Genomic DNA, 19,187 nt, shown 5'->3' with positions numbered 1-19,187 from the left:
ATGACACTAATCGCACAATTTATTAACAAATAAACATGAAAATACTTTATTAGGGCCTTTAACCCTTTGGAAAGCGTTCAGTACATTCAACTCGTGACAAGTCCATGCGAGCGATGAAACGTCTTCTTTACCAAAGAACAGACGCCATGCTATCCGTCCATCAATAAATTCCTTGATCCCCAACCTTCTATCCCTAAGCTAAATAAGACAATATTTATTAAGCGTTTAAAGCGCTGCAGACTATGTGACGCTGAAAATCTACCCAACCACCCTTAAAATCAAGGGGGGGGGTACATTCTAAGGTGTGTCTATGAATGTATGTGTAATGAATTATATATATATATATATATATATATATATATATATATATATATTTATGTATATATAAACCCCCCTAAAATATTATATTTAGTACAATGTTAAGGAAAGGATATTTTCTCCCTGTATGTGCCCATACTAAATGAAGGCAGTCTATCCTGAACCCCCAATGCTGACAAATACCCACCTGACAGGCCTGTCCATAACGGGCACTCATATGAGCTCACGCCCGCTAGACTACAAGCATAATCAATCCGGTATTCCCGGAAAACACAGTCGCAGTAACCGAGAATACCCGAGATCTGGTCCGAGGAGAAGCCGCCAACCTGCACTCAAAATCCCCGCGCAACTGCCGGACCAGCAGCCGCCTGACTGCTCACAGCAGCACATTCGTTCGCTAGTAAACGTCGAATTCTCAGGGGGAAAAAATATTCCAAGGTATTTTGCGAAGCGAACAATGTAACATAAATCCTGGAATGTTTTGTTATATAAATATTTTTATTTACTTACCTTTGCATTGACGGAAAGTGCTTCTCACGAATTTGTCCGACTACTTGCAAAAGAAGTGTTTGCCTACAGCGAGGCCCCCAAAAATCACGTGATCCTATGTATTGTCACGTGATTTTGTTAGCCGGCAGCTCTTGTGTCCATACCAACCAAGTACCCTACTTCGGCCCCAAATATGTTCCTGTTTTGAAGATGTTTGCTGGGTATAAGGGTACCTCAGTGCTCTAGAGCCCAAACATTTCTAATAATGTGCATGAAAATGACAGAAAAGAAATATATAAATTGGGGAAAAATTTTGAATGATGTTAAATAAAGTTTAAAAAAAACAAACGATGTTGTAACCCCTTCAATCCTCGGGGTTTTTGGTACCTCAAAGACCGGGGCAATTTTGCCATTTTTGCGCTATGTCGGTTCAGCGATTATTCACTTTTCCTGTGAATAGTGTACCCATGTAAACTATATATTGTTTTTTCAAGGAAAGATAGAGATAGGTAAAGTGACAGAAAATTTCATCCAAATTTATCAATTCAGGTGTCCTGATTTCAGAAATACCTAATTTATATAGAATTTTCATAGTTTTCCAGCACATAAAGCCAACATACTATAAGGTGTATATTACTTTATACAAAGCTGTAAAATTTTTACATTAGGTATGATGGGACTGTAACTCTAATTTTAAACAAATAAAACAAAAACACCCACAAAGGTATATATTTCTGTAAAGCAGACAACCCAGGCTATCCTATCAGGGGTATTTTTGCATTCTACATGCAGGTATTTGGCCACCAATCACTGTCAAAGGTGGCCACAGAAATTAGTTCCTGCGCTTTTTTCAACAACGCGTCTTAGTATTTTGTAGTATTCTTAGTATTTTTTGTACAGGGCATGTGTTACGGCAGAGAAATCTATCCTAAATTGTTCAGCTGCCTCTCCTGATTACGGAAATACCCCACATGCCTAGTTTTTTTGTGGTTTTCTGGACATTACAGGGCATAAGTTGTAACGTGCCGGCATACTGGATTACTGATTACGGAAATACCCCACACGCATAGGTTTTTTATGCATATGGTTATTCATGTTTTTTTTTTAAATCATTTGCAGGGAAAAAACTTATGGAATTGTGCCAATTGAAAATACCCCCCTGTGGCTCACCCTAACACAAAAAAAAAAGTATAACGGAAATGTAATAATCTACCTTGGTGTGGTAGATCGTGAAGCACTCATCGATGCAGAGTCCTAGCAAAGAGGGACAGGAAGGGCAGTGGTACCTGAAGTCCTTCCTAATACCCTTTTTGTAACAGACTCTTACATCTTTTCTGAGGCTTCTGTTTGGCACCAGTGGTGGGGATTGTAGAAGGAAAATGCATGAATGCCGGTAACTGTTACAGCTCCCTCATCGGAGTGATCGGGTAGCCCAGCAGGGTCTAGACAGTGATATACCCTGTCCTCCCGTGAACTTCCAGGTGACGTCAGTAGTGACATCACCTGGAAGGGAAAGCCCGATCGCGCGATCGGGCATTTATATCTGGAGCAGTTTTCCATTACAGGAGATCGGGCAGCAGAAACCCAGCAACGCTGGCTTCTGCTGCCAGGGGGGAGTCCAGGCTGTCAAAAGACAGCCTGGTCTCCCGTGCAGCGGCAGGGATGTGTCCCTGACGCTGCACGAAGGGCTAGACGTACCGGTACGTGCATAGGAGTTTCTTAGTGGGCGTTTTTTGGACGTCCCGGTACGTCTATAGGGGATTGAAGGGGTTAAGTTAAGTCCCGGGCAGGCGCCCCTGCTACAATGGCGCCCTGTGCGGTCGCACAGGTCGCACACCCCTAAGGCCGGCCCTGGTGGGGAGTAGACCTGACAGCTAGCTTTCTGTTAACCCATTAACAACATTTAAGCAAATAAACTATGCTTTCTCAAAGCTGTAACCAATTTTGGCCACTAGAGGGCCTCGCATTGCAAAAAAGGGTATAGAATATATATGTGTTGTTTAATTGGATTTGTAATTAGCAACACAAGCAGAAAAAGGGCTAATTTGGGTCTCACAAAGCACAGCTAGATCAGTAATTTTGCATCATAATGGGAAGTCATGTGTACGTCCAAACTAGTCGTCGGGCACACCAGACAAACGCACTGCTGGGAGCTTACAGCTCTTTCCACCTACCGTTATAGTGCAGGTGCATGTTTGTGATTGATTGCCCGCTGACCAGGGACGATATTATCCGAGGAATATTTTGTGTGTCTTTCCCTGCTTGAACGCCACACTGAACTGGAGTTTCCCTTTGCCATGTCCGGGAGTGCAACTAATGTTTTATGCTCTATACATATATCTATTTATTAACTCATTCTTTATTAGAATCATTTGAATTAGTGATGCTTAGACACAGCCGAATGAAAGCACCTAAAACATTTCTTTGGTTCTTCCGAGCGCTGATCTTTCTACAGCTTCTGATTTTCAAATGCAATACGGCACACCGATCTCAACGAAAACAGAACACAGGCGGAGACTCGTCCCAACGCCAGCCGCGGTGCGTCTCCTTACAATACACAAGTGTGGGAAGATTAAATGTTTGTGATCGAGGTTCTGTGTGAACAATCTATAAACTCAAGAAGGCTTTTATATCTAGGGAGGGGTGTTGTTTTATTATGTCCGTATCTGTTTGCCTGGTAAATCCTTTAACTCATTGCTGGAAGGTGACTTGCAAGAAGATCTCGGGTTTGTCATGAAAAAGCGAGACTCCCATCAACAAAATTGTATCACTTCAAAAAATGTTGCGATTCTTTCTGTTTTAAAACAGTTCTTCTTTTTCATGTAATATATATTTTAAGAAAGCTGCATATCGCGTGCATGTGTTCTATTATCTTAACCCAATCTAGTAAATAAACACTGTGTGCTTATCTTATTGACTTATGGTAAACAATAGAATGGCTCGGTCCTATTCACCCAGAAGGACTCTTGAAAGCTTATGGAGGAAAGGATCCCATTAGATAAACAGGACTTCATTAGCATTGCCATAAAGCATCAGCTCAGTGTAGGTTTGAGCAGGGAAAGACATCCAAATGTCACATGGCTGACAACAATGGCCGACTCCAGGTCTGCAGATAAAGGAAGTTTTCTGGAACAAAAAGTTATTTTTTCAGGACTTTACTTTGCCTTCCTCATCATTACCATTTGTGACCATAATATTCTTCACAGACGGGAATCCAGAGATCCAACCATGACGGTATATGGAACCTTTTTAAAACGTACGGTGTGTCCTTCAACACACAACAAAAATAGGCAAGGATCTTTATAAAAAGAAGAGACCTTTGAGCTCCTGAAAGTTTAGGAGACGCCACATGTACTTCCACGCTAGTTAAATAAAAGGTGTCGCCTTTACTGTTGTAGGTGATACCCGCTGTAAAATCTCAAATCTTATGTGTTTATTATGTCTCTTATTTACGCTTCATGTATGTTCAACTTCTCTCACTGTATTAGCCGCTACCGCTTCTGCTGGAAGGCTGTTCCTCCTATCTACCACCTTCCTGGTAAAGTTTAACTTCCTTACATTACATCTAATGGTGCTGATACCACAGCAAGGTTACGATTTTAGAAATCTAAAGTGTATCTCTTAGAAATGACAGAAAAAACAATTCTAATGTCCTATTCAAAGTCTGCACTGTAACATGTAATGTCCTTTAATGAACTAAAGCAAGAAACGAAGGCATAAAATGACGGCTTGTTGAATAGTATTGGTGGTTTGGAAAGGACCAGGGAAATGACAAAATAAGGAGATTTCTATACAACAGAAACACCTATTTTTTTGTCTAGCTTCCTTGCATGCTTGTTCCTCCCCACTCCTGTCGCAGACACTGCCTGTCCCGTGCTAGCACCTCCCTCACAGGGAAGCACAGAACTTTAGTTTGTAATTCAGGGTTTACTAGTTGTCCGTCTTATCTATAAACATATGCGGATATACTAAAACACCTCGCCGACTCCTTGAAGAAATGGGTGTCCGGAGAAGCTAAGCGTCTACCTTTCCACTCCACGAAAGTAAGTAACAGTTGTTGAGAGACTGTGAGTCTGAGTGTGCGTTTGACAAGCACTCACATAAAAAGTCAACAGATGTTTCAGACAAAAATGTTGCTTGTTCTCTCGTGTTCGGGAATCTCTCCCTGCGAAGTGTCAAAATCCATATTGTCGTTTTCTCTGTTGCCTTTAATGCTTCTTGTGCATACGAATAGGTTTAAACACCTTGCATACATGCCAGCTGTCATGGATTCCTCGGAGACAGTCCTTTTTCTATTTTAATTCTCATTATGTGTTTCTTCAAAGACTTGAAAACGTTAAAGTTTATTCTTCTTAAAGAATGTTTTAGTTTCAGGCATAACGGTGTTAATAGAGAATTTCCGTCAGTCGTGCAAGTGTATACGGGGATGGGCTAGCATGGGGGAAGGGGGAAGCTGCCCCTCTGGCCAGTCCAGATTCTTCCAACAGGGTCTGTACAGCCAACTGGGCCAGTCAGCTTGGGGGGGGGGCATAGTGGGGGTCACTTAACTTGAGGTTAGGGGACCCCATGGTAACAGAACACATTCCACACAAGGTGAGAGTGTAGTGTTAGTATGTGTATGTGTCAGTCTGTGTGTGTTATTCTGTGTATGTTAGTGTTTATGTTAGTTATTTGGGGGCACTTGCCCCCTGTACCAATAGATACCAGCCCTCCCCTGGGTATATGAATAATACTCGAATAATATTATTAATATTATCATAATTATTAAAATAAATATTCCAGTAAGCACTGTTTGATCTTAAAATAAGGGCTTTAACACTCATGGGGCAAGAGGGGGAACCCAAAGGTGGGTGTGATGTCACCATATGGTGCGACCTCTGCCCCAGGCACCTGAAGCCCTAGTGGGGGCTCTGCTAAAAAAACGTTAAAGTGTCCTCATATGAATGGAATTACGAAATTTTGTAGTGGTTGCAATACCGCCTCTTTGGATGTGGTGGGTAAATTTGTTTTCCTGTGTGTAAAAAATACAAACAAACAAAAAACACCCATTCGTGGTGTGATTTGGCATCTTCTTTTTCACAGAGCTACATTCTGCTATCACTGTCACATATTGCCAAATTTCTTATACGTTGGAGCGCTCACAGTTGCGTTTTCCACCGTTATTATTATTATTATTATTATCCTTTATTTATATAGCGCCAACAGTTTACGCAGCGCTTAATACAATACATAAATTCAAGGGGTCTGACAAGACAAGAATTGACCGACTAAGACAAACTGATACATTTGGTGGAGAGAGCCCTTCTCGCAAGCTTACAATTCTTGCACTTCCATACATCTACCTGCTTCTGCGCATCGTATTGCAGGGGTTTCAATAAAGTGAAAGAATTCCATATGATAGAATTCTTTCACTTTAGTTCTTGTGAATCCAGCACAAAATATACTGAATATATATATATATATATCTTAGGCCAGAGTGCTATGTTAACCATTGACGTTTAAAATATAGTATATAATAAAAATTCTATTTAATATAGAATTTAATTATCCGACAGGCAAGTGTAAATTTGGTTATTATAAAGTAAATATGTACAATTCTTCATGAACTTGAATATGATTCTATTTATACTTTCTGTATATATATATAATCTGATGCTATTTATGGTGCACTTTACAAGTATATTGCACATTCTTTTCTTGCACGTAATTGACAGGGCAGATCGTGTATTATGTGACACCTGGTACTGCGTCCTTTATATTTTAAAAGAATATAGCGATTCTCTTATTTCAGTTTGGGGCCGTTTATGTTTAGTTGACATTTAGTTCACGTTAACATGAAAGCTGGCGTTTGGTTTCTTGCGTTCTTGTTTGCAGCCACTTGCAAGTAGTTTAAAAAAACCTGCTTTTCCGCTTGAAGAACGCTTTTCGGAGGCCGTACACGAAAGCTGATTTTTAGTAATGACTCATTGCGGGATCTCCAGGAAACCACATGCAAAAAGAGAACATAGTTTAAGGTTTAAGATACTTTAGCAAGGGAGGAAAATCCTTCTAATTAGACTGTAAGCTCTGGGGGACAGGAGAGATTTTCTTTTCAGGAGAAAGCTTAGATACTCTGCAGAGCAAACGTTTATTGGTGAAAGCTTATTTTTCCTGCGAGAGGCACTTGATAATTCCATATTTCTGCTGGATGTAAACGTAAGGTCTATCAGTATTGTCATCTTTGTATGTAACCCCCAGTTTTTCCAATGGGGGGGTGCAAAATATCCTCCACACCTTTAGTTACACAAATATAGGAAAAATGATATGACCACAGTAGTAGTAGCTACAGACCAGCATGTACCTGTGACTCATTAGAACTTGAGTATACAATAGCTGGAGTGGTACAGATTAGCCACAACTACCCCGGTCTACAATTCCTATGGCATTCAGCCAGCAATGGCCCAATGTATATCACGGGAGCGTCAGTCAACCACAAAACGTTAGTGTGTAGTGTAGGCCACACAACCCCAGTCTATAACTACAATTCCCATGATGTTCAGCTGGCAATGTGGCTGCTGAACATTATTGTAGATGCAGACAAGTTAGAGTTTGTACTGAAGACTTATTTTAGCCCCAACTCAATCTATATACTCTATACAGCCTAATCTTTCTCTCTCCCCTTGCTTCTGCTCCAGTGGACCTCTTTGAACGCCCATGGCATGGCGCCATTCAGGGTCCACCGGGCAAGACTTGAAGGCCATAACTGTTTTTCCTCCAACTCCATTAAAACAACAATTTAATTCAAAGGCCTGTTCTTATAATCTACCTCCATCTCAGTTGTCCTGTCTTTCCTTAGTCAAGTGGTGTTCTCCCTAGGACAATAAAACAAAAAAAAATTTGACTGTTGGACCCATAGGTGACCTTCCGTGGACCCCTGGTGAATTAATGGTCATTGGAATCAGCCCCTTTTACTTAACTTAAATATGACCTTGGGTAAGGTTGAAAACACTCTTGGCAACTGGAGATCAAAAGATTTGCCCAGATGCCTCCATGGCAAACGCTCTGGTTTCTTTTAGGAACAGGCTGGGGAGGGTTGCATTTGAAAGTCACCTCTGGCTTTCATGCGCAATTGGTCTATGGGTACGGGGCAAGCTACTTCACAAAACTTATGACAGATTGACCTGACCATTGATTTTGCCAAAGAAAAATAACCCCACCGACAAAATAAAAGAATGTAGTTGTGTATCTTTTTTCTTAAATTGTAGTTGCTGTAAGAAAACGCTGCAATTCTTCTTAAATACACATCACTACTGTTTGTATGAATGAATTGCCCTAATAAATGTTTAATGTTTATGACGCTTAAATAAAAATGCAATCCCCCAGAATGATAATTAAGGAACTGTATCAAAGACAAGCCTTGGTGAGCATCTGCATACATGACATCATACACAACAGTGTTCTATAATGTCAAACCTACAGTAAATGCATTCGAAAGATGGCAGGAACACAAGCATTGTCCCACTGTATTTTTTTCCATTTGGAATAATGGGTGGGTTTAGGGTTCTAGAGGCCCTAAGTGAATATATTTAGCGTACAAAAGGTGACTTAATTACATACATATAAGAACAGCGCCACTGTAGTGGTGTAACATTATGATAAGTATGTTTCACGTTTTTGTATAGGGCCATCTTTAATGCAGGGCAAAATGCAACAGCCAGGACATACCTTCAAACAATACTGGTTTTCATGAGAACAATGGTTTTAACACAGACCTCCACTGCAGCTTGTACTAAACCTCCTCCCAACACTAGTGTCACAAGGTGGCCATACCTTCCGCCCAATTCTGGAGCTGGGCTCCTCATCTCTTACCCCACACCACAATACAGGTGTCTCAATTCAGATATCTGAAATGTTGAGGGGTATGGCCACCTTAGTCTGGAGGTTTGTGGAACCACAGACACAAACAACTATACTTCCTCCCTCATGGCTCGCTCACTACCAACTGGGGCAGACAGCATGGGTATGATGTAGATTGAGACAAAATAATCATTTCTGCCGAAAAGGACAGGGGGAATCGGTACAGAAGGAGAATCTATAATAAAACCATAAAAGAGGGCCTGGAAAGGTGAGGAACTTAAAATGGGGGGGGTACTTATAGCTTACCCTTTGAGCAATGAAATAATATAGAGACAGCATTTGACGGCAGGTGAGGACCATTTGGGCCATCTAGTTTGCCCATTTTTTCCTGATGTAAAGACCAAAACCCTAATCAATCCTTGGTCTCGTCTTAGATTCGGGATTATTTGGGTAGAACAGTGATTTCCTGCAGTGAACAAGAACACAGAGGATTTTTGGGGGGGCAATATTAACCATAAGCCATTGGGGTTCTTGTAAAAAAAAAAAAAGGTAGAGTTTGTTCTACGGTAATAATATTGTGACTCTGTCTGGAATATTCATTGAATTTCTAGACCCAGTATTTCACTCAATTTTAATAAAATGGACAATGTCCCCTATTCCATTTTCTTCCATTATTAACAAAAGCTCGGCTGAATAATATTGAATTCATTTTCTCCTAATAAGTCACATTACATAGATGCTCTTGTTCCTCCATTATGAGTCTTTTTAAGCTAAAACCTCTTCTAATGAGCTAATCCCCTGTACCTATCTCAGGCAAATTTTAAAAATGTTCTAGCTTGTGCACAAAAGACCTTTCATCTTAAGAACAAGAGAGCTCTGCTATGTACTAAATTATATTTCGGCTTATAGTTTACTAGTGTTGCTTTTTTCTAAGTGTGTTTTTTTGCCTTATGTATGAAGTTTGTAGGAATAAAAAAAACTTTTTGACATGCAAAAAATGGCACAGTCTCCATAGTGACCTTACTCCGTGTATGCACTGGGGTAAGATGTCATATGCTCTGGACAGTGGTCACGGAGGTAAGTGGTGGTTGGGATGATGTCCTGAGTCCCGACTAGAGCAGCACCCAGCCAGGACACGTCTCTGGAGGTGAGGTGCCAATGTGGGAACTGTAATGGAGGCTGGTAATGCAACAGCACAGACCTCCAATGTTTTTACAGCTCTCTTAGGCAGTCAGAGGAGATCAGAGCATCACTCCAATCAGCTCATGGTCCCCATCGGCCTCAAAAGCAAATGCGTGGGGCGGCCCGGTTGGGTATCACCCAAAGATCGGCATTGCTCTGTGGGAAATGAGACTGGAGTGTTGATACATTATGTCATGTACCAGTGTGTTTGGAAAGGCAGGTAACTATGCTCACTGGTGTTTACTGTCATCTTTAATTGACTTAATTAAGCGTGTACTACATAGGTGTGCTTAATTAAGTACTATTAAGAGTTCTTGTGAAAGCCTTGTCTATGGAGACATCAGCCATACCTCAGTGATGTGGTCTACAAGCATACCTGGGAACTTGCCAGGTGTCAGGAACCAATTTTTCACTGCCTGAACCATGGCTTTTTTATACCTGTGGCGTTTACATCTGCGACCACTAGTGGCCACCCTCCGCCCTCTGGAGCACTCAGAACTCAGGTGTGCCTTGTTACCTGGGTTGAGCCCTAGTCCATACATCCAGCTGGGCCTTGTTATCTGGATTACCCTGCCTTTATGAACCTGCCCTGCCCTTCAGTCAGGGCCTTTGTATTGAAGTCTATGGACCTTCCTGCTGTGGCTCTGCACCTGTACTGTTCCTGGTTCCCTGCTATTGTGTCCTTCCAAGTGGACTCCCTGCTATTGTGTCCTTCCAAGTGGACTCCCTGCTATTGTGTCCTTCCAAGCGGGCTGTGTGCCTTTCGTACCCTTCCAAGCGGGCTCTCTGTCTGTCGTGCCCTTCCAAGCGAGCTCTCTGTCTGTCGCGCCCTTCCAAGCGGGCTCCCTGCCAAAAGACTTATTACCTGTATTTTATTTTGCCATACGTCCGGTTACTTGCTTAGACTATATTACCCTTATTTGCTGGTCCTGTTATATACATGAAATACACTGCATTACCTGGATTTCTGTTTGTGGTGTCTTTGTTTGCATAATCATGCACCGTGGGTTACATACTGAACCCCAAGTATCCCCTGCGTATGGGCTCCTACCTGAACTGATCACCCGAGTCCTGACACCAGGTTTCACCCAGTCTCTGGATAAAGTGCTGCTTCCCTAGCACCTAGTACCTATTTTCATTCACCAGCCAAGATAGTGGCCCAGGTTCTGCCCACTCCCGACTACTCAGTGCCCCTGACTACTTTACTGCACCTTTAAAGACTAACTGGGGCTAGCCCGACCACGTACTTACAACCAGACCTCCAGGGCAGCAAGAAGCTCCACATAGCCAAATCTGAGAAGCTCCCAGGAATACATATTAGTAAATTAAACATTTATTCAGTGTTAATAGCATTAATGGCATCTGTCCCGATAAATCTTATCTGTAATATCGTTTCTTTACCAGCAGAAAGTTTCCATTAGAGTTTTTGCTTATCTGACCCCAGAGGCAGACAAGACTGAAGAATGCTGCTTTACTGAGAGAAACAATGAAGGTTTATACATTTTTCAGATGCGTGTTAAAATAGACAGCCTTCAGGGGATTATTGGAGGGTCTTTACATTGTTTGAAAATGTCAAACTGTACAGCCTTAGGAAATGTGAAATACTGTTTGTATAGGTAAATGTATATATACAGTCACGTGAAAACAAAAGTACACCCTCCTTCAATTCTATAGGTTTACATATCAGGACATAATAACAATCATCTGTTCCTTAGCAGGTCCATGTAGGTAAATACAACCTCAGATGAACAACAACACATGACATATTACACCATGTCATGATTTATTCAACAAAAATAAAGCCAAAATAGAGAAGCCATGTGTGAAAAACTAAGTACATCTTATGATTAAATAGCTTGTAGAGCCACCTTTAGCAGCAATAACTTGAAGTAATCATTGTCTATCACATTGTTGTGGAGGAATTTTGGCCCACTCTTTACATTGTTGCTTCAGTTCATTGAGGTTTGCTGGCATTTGTTTTTGCACAGCTCTCTTAAGGTCCCGCCACAGCATTTCAATCGGGTTGAGGTCTGGACTTTTACTGGGCCATTGGAACACCTTGATTTTTTTCTTTTTTCAGCCATTTTGTTGTAGATTTGCTTAGGATCATTGTTATGTTGCATGACCCAATTTCAGCATTAGCTGTTGGACAGATGGCTTCACAATTGACTAAAGAATACTTTGGTATACAGAGGAGTTTATGGTCAACTCAATGAGTGTAAGGGTCCTGTGCCTGCAAAACAAGCCCAAATCATCACCCCTCCACCACCGTGCTGGACCATTGGGATGAGGTGTTTGTGCTTATATGCTGTGTTTTGTTTTCGGCAAACATGGCGCTGTGTATTATGGCCAAATATCTCCACTTTGGTCTTGTCTGTCCAAAGGACATTGTTCCAGAAGTCTTATGGATTGTTCAGATGCAACTTTGCAAACCTAAGCCATGCTACAATGTTCTTTATATATAGAGAAGAGGCTTTCTCCCTGAAACACTTCCAAACAAAACAGTATTTTTCTGTACTTGTACTGTCATGGACTTTAACACTTAACATGCTAACTGAGGGTAGTAGCATTTGACTCTTGGGATTTTTGCAATTTCTCTGAGCTCTCCACGGTGTGACCGTGGGGTGAATTTGCCGGGACGTCCAATCCTGGAAAGATAGGCAACTGTCTTGAATGTTTTCCGATTTTGTAATAACCTTTCTCACTGTAGAATGATGCATATTAAATTGTTTGGAAACCACCTTAAAACCCTTCCCAGATTGATGGGCAGCAACAATTGCTTCTCTAAGACCATTGCTTATGTCTTTACTTCTTGGCATTATGTTAACACACACCTGAATGCTCCAAACCAGCAAACCATTAAGACGTTGGCTTTTATAGAGATGCTGATAATCAATTAATCAAGGCCATTTGATTAGCAGCACCTGTCTGCTACATAGCATCTCAATTGCTATGGAAGCTTAAGGGTGTACTTAGTTTTTTTACACATGGCTTCTCCATTTTGGCTTTATTTTTGTTGAATACATAATGATTCAGTGTAATATGTCTTGTGGTTGTTCATCTGAGGTTGTATTTACCCACATTTTAGACCTGCTAGATATGTAAAACCATATAATTCAAAGAGGGTGTACTTTCTTTTTTACACAACTGAATCAATATACATATATACAGTACACATCTATATATAAATTAGGTTGTGCTGCATTAAACAGAAAGAGCCTGACCCCCCACCTTGGAAGGTCCCACATGGATTCCTGGGAACTTACCATGGTAGGCTACTACAAGCTCTTCCTCTTCCGTGAGGGGCTAGCCCTAGATTGCCTTAACACATTTCCGAGTGAAATTGGGCAGTTACTGGAATTGGACAGGTAGTGGGTGTGGCTAACACTACGTCCCTGCCTGGATAAAGAAGAAACTGACCCAGAGACCTAGGGAAACAGGGCTTTACACACAGAGACTTCAGGTCAAACCTGGAGAGTTCCTAGAAGTGCCCACACAAGCTCAGCTGCATAAGGAAAGCTGAGTTTTAAGTCATGATATCACTGGGCATATCACAATATTTACAAGGACAACCAGTAAATTTATGGAGGCTGGCTGATAAGTTGGTCTGCTGAAGCCATTGGATACCCTCTCCATGGTTGATTTTTTTTGTTCAACAATAAGAAGACCAGATCACCTTAGATCTATACTAAAACTGCGTACTGCAGGACTACATTGAAATGTTTCGATGCCCTCCCATCCTGCTTAATCTCTTAATTACCGTGTGACGTAATATTACGTACTGCACTGTTTTGCAGTATCAGCAATGAAATCTCTCTGTATGGAAGATAAGACTGCCTGGTCATCTCCCTATCAGCAGGAGCCAGCATCACTAACTCAGGTCTGACAGATTTAGTTAAATAGCGCTTGCAACATACGCAGTTACCCTGATGATGATTTCAGCATTTCCTTCCTGGCGTGTCAGCCATAAGCTTCCTGATCCCTCTTCGACCAGCAGCCAGAGGTATCAAAATGACAACAGCAGGAAACCAAATCTCCCCTTCCAAGTCAATTCAAGTATTTATAAATACCGGTATATATATAAATATTTCAAGAATTGAAATCACAGAATTTTTTAAATAGAATAAAAATAACTCCCAAAAAAACAAGTGCCAGGCATACACATAATAAAGAAACTTTTCATAACCTGAGCATACGGACCCTAAAGTACGGTAAAGGAAGAAGAAATAACTAAAAACAAAATGTATTTTGGCCATTGAAGTGAAACATAAAGAAATCTATGCATGTGGGGTATTATCGTACGCAGAGTGTATTGCTGAAAGAGTTAAACTTGGCTACAAAACAAAAATACAGACATTTAAACACTTATTTGATCAGGTGTGTTCTTCTCATTAGCCCGCAAGGAAAACACTTAATCGACTGACTCCCACACCCCAGGCAGAGATTAACCAGCAGCGACAAATTAACCCCTTCACATCCGGATTCCATCAGTACCTACAAACTTCTTTAGGGACTGCTAAAAAAGAGCCATTTAGTGATTTAGACGTCTTCTTAAAGACACCGTTCTTTTATTGTTAAATGCAGCATTAGAAACATCATTCATATTACTATTAAATGACCACAACTTTCCCCTGGAATAATTAAATTACTGTTTGGCTCATGTGTGATTTTTCCTGGGAATACTTAATTGTCATGTGACACAAAAGCAGGAACTGACAGGCTGTTGCCATAGAATGTGAAAATGTGTTGGTGATGTAACCTTGACAATAAAGAATAAGCATAAACAGATGTGCTAATATTTACTGGCTTAACATACTTTAAAATGCAACCTCTTCATGACCACAGTTTTTTTTGTTTTTTTTTGCATGTTTGGTATCTGTTTGTTTAACCGTAATTTTCTCGTTTGTAAGACTCTATGTTGGTGCTTTTTTCTACCAGTATGTTATGGTTGATATCCCTGTTTGAATGCAGGTAACTCAAGTGTATCTTTAAATAATGGCAAGTCAAGGTTTTCCACGAGGACAGCATTAGAGCTGTTTCGTTAACACATTTGGTTAATCACTACATAGAATATTAATAATGGGCTATTAAAGGGTTAATATTTCAAGGGTTTTAGGAACAGCTGAATTAAAAAGTTCCCAGAGATTGCAGGAGTGGCAATAATGGGGTAGACACTGGCCCTTTAAGGCCAGTGGCCGCAAGATGACCTAAGCGTGGCCGATGTCTGGATATGCGCCACTTTTTTTATGCAAGATATTTAACTCTTTATTATATGAGCCATGGACTTCATATGCAGTCTATACACATACATGTTATGGTCCTTGATAGGAGATAATCTGATATTCCTGTGTTCAGGCATTAAGTTCAGCTGTGAGCCCCATGGAGCCCCATTGTCCTGGATCTGCCACCCCAGTCCTAGGTGGCTTAGGCCAGAACACGCTATTGATTACAGTAGCTGTATTTGCTACTTTTTAGTATGAAGTCAATAGTCACCATACACGGGAACTCTGAGGGTTTGACCATGAGTCTCAGGACTTTTGGCCCAAAATCAGAAGGGAAAGGGGCAGATTTTAAGGGTCACACAGTCTGGAACTGCACAAACCTTCTGCACCAATGCCTATGTTGAGTTATGTCTGGCATTCTGTGCCTTGGGGTGGTGCCAGCGTCTTCTTTTTCAAATAAAGGCATCTTTACTAGTTTGGATAATGTCTAGAAAGTAAAAATTACTTATTTAAACATATTTATGTTTCCGGTGGATCCTGCTCATAGTCCTGCTTTTTGTAGGCAGTGGGGATCAAGGCCCAATTTGGGAGATTCTCTTATCCTACGTAAGTATACATTTTTGTTAAATGGAAAAAAACCTGTGGCTCTTTCGTTAAGGCAACAGCACTGAAGAACAAATCATCTATCCCCACGCGTGATAGAACCCGCAATCACAGCTTTACATTTCCCCTTTAATGGGTCAAATTTGGCAAAATCTGTAATGTTCCCAAGGGAACGTATCACGGGACAAGTCTTTTGCAGTTTTTAGAGTTTCATAAAATAATATTTCTCATGGCGTGGGCCAAATGAAGCGACTCGGAGGGAGAACTCACATCGGGTATCAAAGTGAAATGGGTTCTCATTACGTCTTTTGATCATTTTAATTAACATTCATATCTGATGAGTACTTGCACCTGTACAGCTCCGCGGAAGAGAGTGTGACCACACTGTGGCCATGGTTACCTCACTAGAGGTCATTTTCATTTATATACATGTTTCAAAGGGCACATTGACTATTTTGGTCAGTGAATATATAAAGAAATAAACAACACTCGCTTTTGACACCATGAGGAACAACATTTTTAAATGTTTTGATACATCGTGTTTCTATGTTCAGAAGAAGAAAGCAAGCTGAAACCTTCTCCTTTTGTTATGGCAACCATGGTTCCCCTGGTCCATCACATAATTTATGTATTTCTCCTTCGACCGATATATTTATAGGGCGTATAGCCTTTTGGAGAAATGAATACAGAGCGCTGTGCCAGTCATGTTATTCTGTCTTGTGTATCTCATACTCTGCCTCCTTGTTTTCTCTGGGTCGGTGCCTTCTAATTTACCACCATCTTCATATAAGTGAACAGGGACAACAACTGATACCTCCCCTTGTTTCATGGATCACGAATGTGTCCATTGAGAAGTGGACAGGAAAACTGAACGGAATGTGGTCAACAACGGCCACAGAATGGACATCTCTATCATCGCCCATTCTAAAGTTTGGTTCTAAGGCAGGCAAGGACTGGACATCTGGGAAATAGGGCAAATGCCCAGTGGGCGGTGGTACGGCTCACATACAATACATTTACTGCCACTTCAGTGTCACATCTTACCCTTCATGGTGCTGCCCGGGGGCAATAGCGTGCGGCTGCATATATCCAACTGGTGGCCGCACATACACCTTTAGTGGCCATTGTCCTTAAGGTGTCAGGGCCACTGTTCATGCCCAGTTTGAGCCTGGTTTAAGGAGATGTCAGGCCTGGGGAATTCAATCGTACTGGTAAAACAGTATGTTTTACAATTTTATCTTGTCCACACCTGGCTACCTTTTATTGTGACAGATTAACTAATTTCTTTTATTTTCTTTTTTTAACCCGAAAAAGTAAAAATTACCACAACCAGATCGTAAGAGATTTACCCAGGGAATTGAATTGCATTAAATGTAATTAAATGTTTTCATTGTGGTCTTATCAAATTGTGTTCTCACTTGCTAAAATGACAACATAATTCACTTCCAAGTCTCCATTTTTCTTTTTTTCTCTTTATCAATTACTTCTTTCATCAATCTTCCTCTCAGTCTAATGAAAACCAGAATTCATATTTGTGCCTCTCTCTCTCTCTATATATATATCAATGCAGCAAAAATTATGAGGCAGAAAATCACTTATTGGCAGATTTCCATTTTGGAAGCAGAAATACAAGAATAAGCATTTTTTTTAGTTTCTCCGTAATTCTCCAAACTGGATAGATTTGTAACCTCTAAATCTGCCAGAAATATTTTATTTAAAGGGGCAGTTAAGTGTCCCATACAGCCCCATCAATGAAGAATTCTGGCCTTTGACTAGGGCAGCAGGACCCCTTTCGGCCAAACCAGGGCCACACGGTCCTGTTGGGTGTGCAGTTACTCAATGGCCGGTTAAAAGGTCCATCTCTGATCTCCCCAACCAGTCCATTTACAAAAAAGCTAAATAAATATCATACAAACCAGACTGCTCATAGCACCTAAAAGTGGTCCATATGGGACTGAGCTACGCTGTTTCACCAAAAAAGCGTTACAAAAATATCCCTCTTAGAATTAACTGAGGGTCTGAACTTTTTTCGCTGATACCCTATACTGTTTTTTTTTTCTATGATCATGTCTTTTCCTACAATTTTAGAATAAATGAGCTTTTATATGACTCTAACAAGGTATTGCATTGCCGCATTGCAAGTGACGTGACATTTTTGGCCAAGAGAAAAAAGAGTCCTTGAGCCAGATCTTAATTGTCTTTTGAGTATGTATTTCGTCTATGTGTAGAAATATATTTAAAAGTACAATTACAAATGCTCTGTGATGTTACAATAACAACGTGAAGTATAACAAGCTCTCATTAAATTGATATAATATGTAAGCCGTTACTAAAATATATTGGTTTTATTTAATAAATTTAGCTATAGCACAAATTACTGCTGCCTTAATATGTTGTTTTTTTTTTTTTGCCCCACTTTAGTGCAAAATGCCACATTCTGGTAGGTCTTGTAGACAAAGAATCCACGTTAAAGTACATTGTAGGTTTTTAATATGCATTCTTTACGCCTGTCAAAAAATAAAAAAAATACCAGATTTAAAAAAAAATTAAATTTTTTTTTGTTAAGTACAATATTACAAATTTATAATTTAGCACCAGGATTAACTATATATATATTTTATATATGGGATTGATTATTATTTTTTATTGTTTTATATAGCACCATCAGCGCTGTACAACGGGTAGACAGGACATAACAAGTAGTATATATAATTTGATTTACAGCTGAGCACAAACAAGCTAATCGATTGGAGTTGTCCCAAAATCCAGGATTTTTTTTGAATAGGTTTAAAGGTACAGACACCGCTGGTGGTATTTCATATATCATTTCTCAAGGGCTGCTTAATTGTAGCGCTCTCATTGGTTGAAACATTTTCTTGCCATAACAGCAGAAAAACAAAAGGCTTCTCCGACAAGGGTTTTTGTATGTAAATCTCGTGAGGAAATAATAAAATAATGAGCCTGCCTAAATCCGTTTGCTGATGCACTAAGGCAATATTTACCTAGGAAACGCGGCACATTTCAGCGCAAACATAATAATTCGACCTCCGCCCCACCAACAAACAAAAAACAAATATCATCTTCCGGGTAACACTAATTAAAGTCATTCCTTTGCTTAGGAGGAGTCCTTGTGAACTTTCTCCATATGTTGTTATATCAACAGCACTTAGTATGTTGTTAGTGCATTACACATATTAAAAAAAGCCGTAAATGCTTTTAAACAAGATAATTGTATAATAGGCGGCTGTTAACCACTTTCGGACAGAAATATTGCATTCCTGCTCTCTTCATCTTGTAATAAACAGTATAGAGTGGGTATTCATAATGATACAGAAGTGGCTGTAAAGATAAAAAGAATACGGTTAAGACGCCATCCACATACTTCAAGGAACCTGCGTATTTTATACATTAAGCTGGAGAGACGAAACGAAAAAGTTCATAATTTTAAAACTGATTTATTAAAGGTGAACCGTTGCTGTCACAGCATTCACCATCACTAGATATATTAATTAAAGCTATTTTTGCTTTTTTTTCGGT

The 19,187-nt window shown here is 40.3% G+C and overlaps 1 protein-coding gene across 1 annotated transcript in view; it reads left to right on the top strand.

The window, feature by feature from the left end:
- Nucleotides 1-460: 460 nt before the first annotated feature.
- The window catches only part of LOC149287281 (EF-hand calcium-binding domain-containing protein 4B-like), a 43,449-nt gene continuing 24,722 nt past the window's right edge, over nt 461-19,187 (top strand). The window contains exons 1-2 of the mRNA XM_089493006.1: nt 461-756; nt 17,739-17,769. Of these exons, the coding sequence (XP_089349132.1) occupies nt 461-756; nt 17,739-17,769 (327 nt within the window). The remainder of the gene's footprint in view (nt 757-17,738; nt 17,770-19,187) is intronic.

This window comes from Sceloporus occidentalis, unplaced genomic scaffold, assembly GCF_023333645.1.
Source record: "Sceloporus occidentalis isolate IW3139 unplaced genomic scaffold, rSceOcc1.0.p SCAF_62, whole genome shotgun sequence".
NCBI lineage: Eukaryota > Metazoa > Chordata > Lepidosauria > Squamata > Phrynosomatidae > Sceloporus > Sceloporus occidentalis.
The sequence above is the reverse complement of the archived record's forward strand: the minus strand, read 5'-3'. Positions and strand labels throughout refer to the sequence as shown.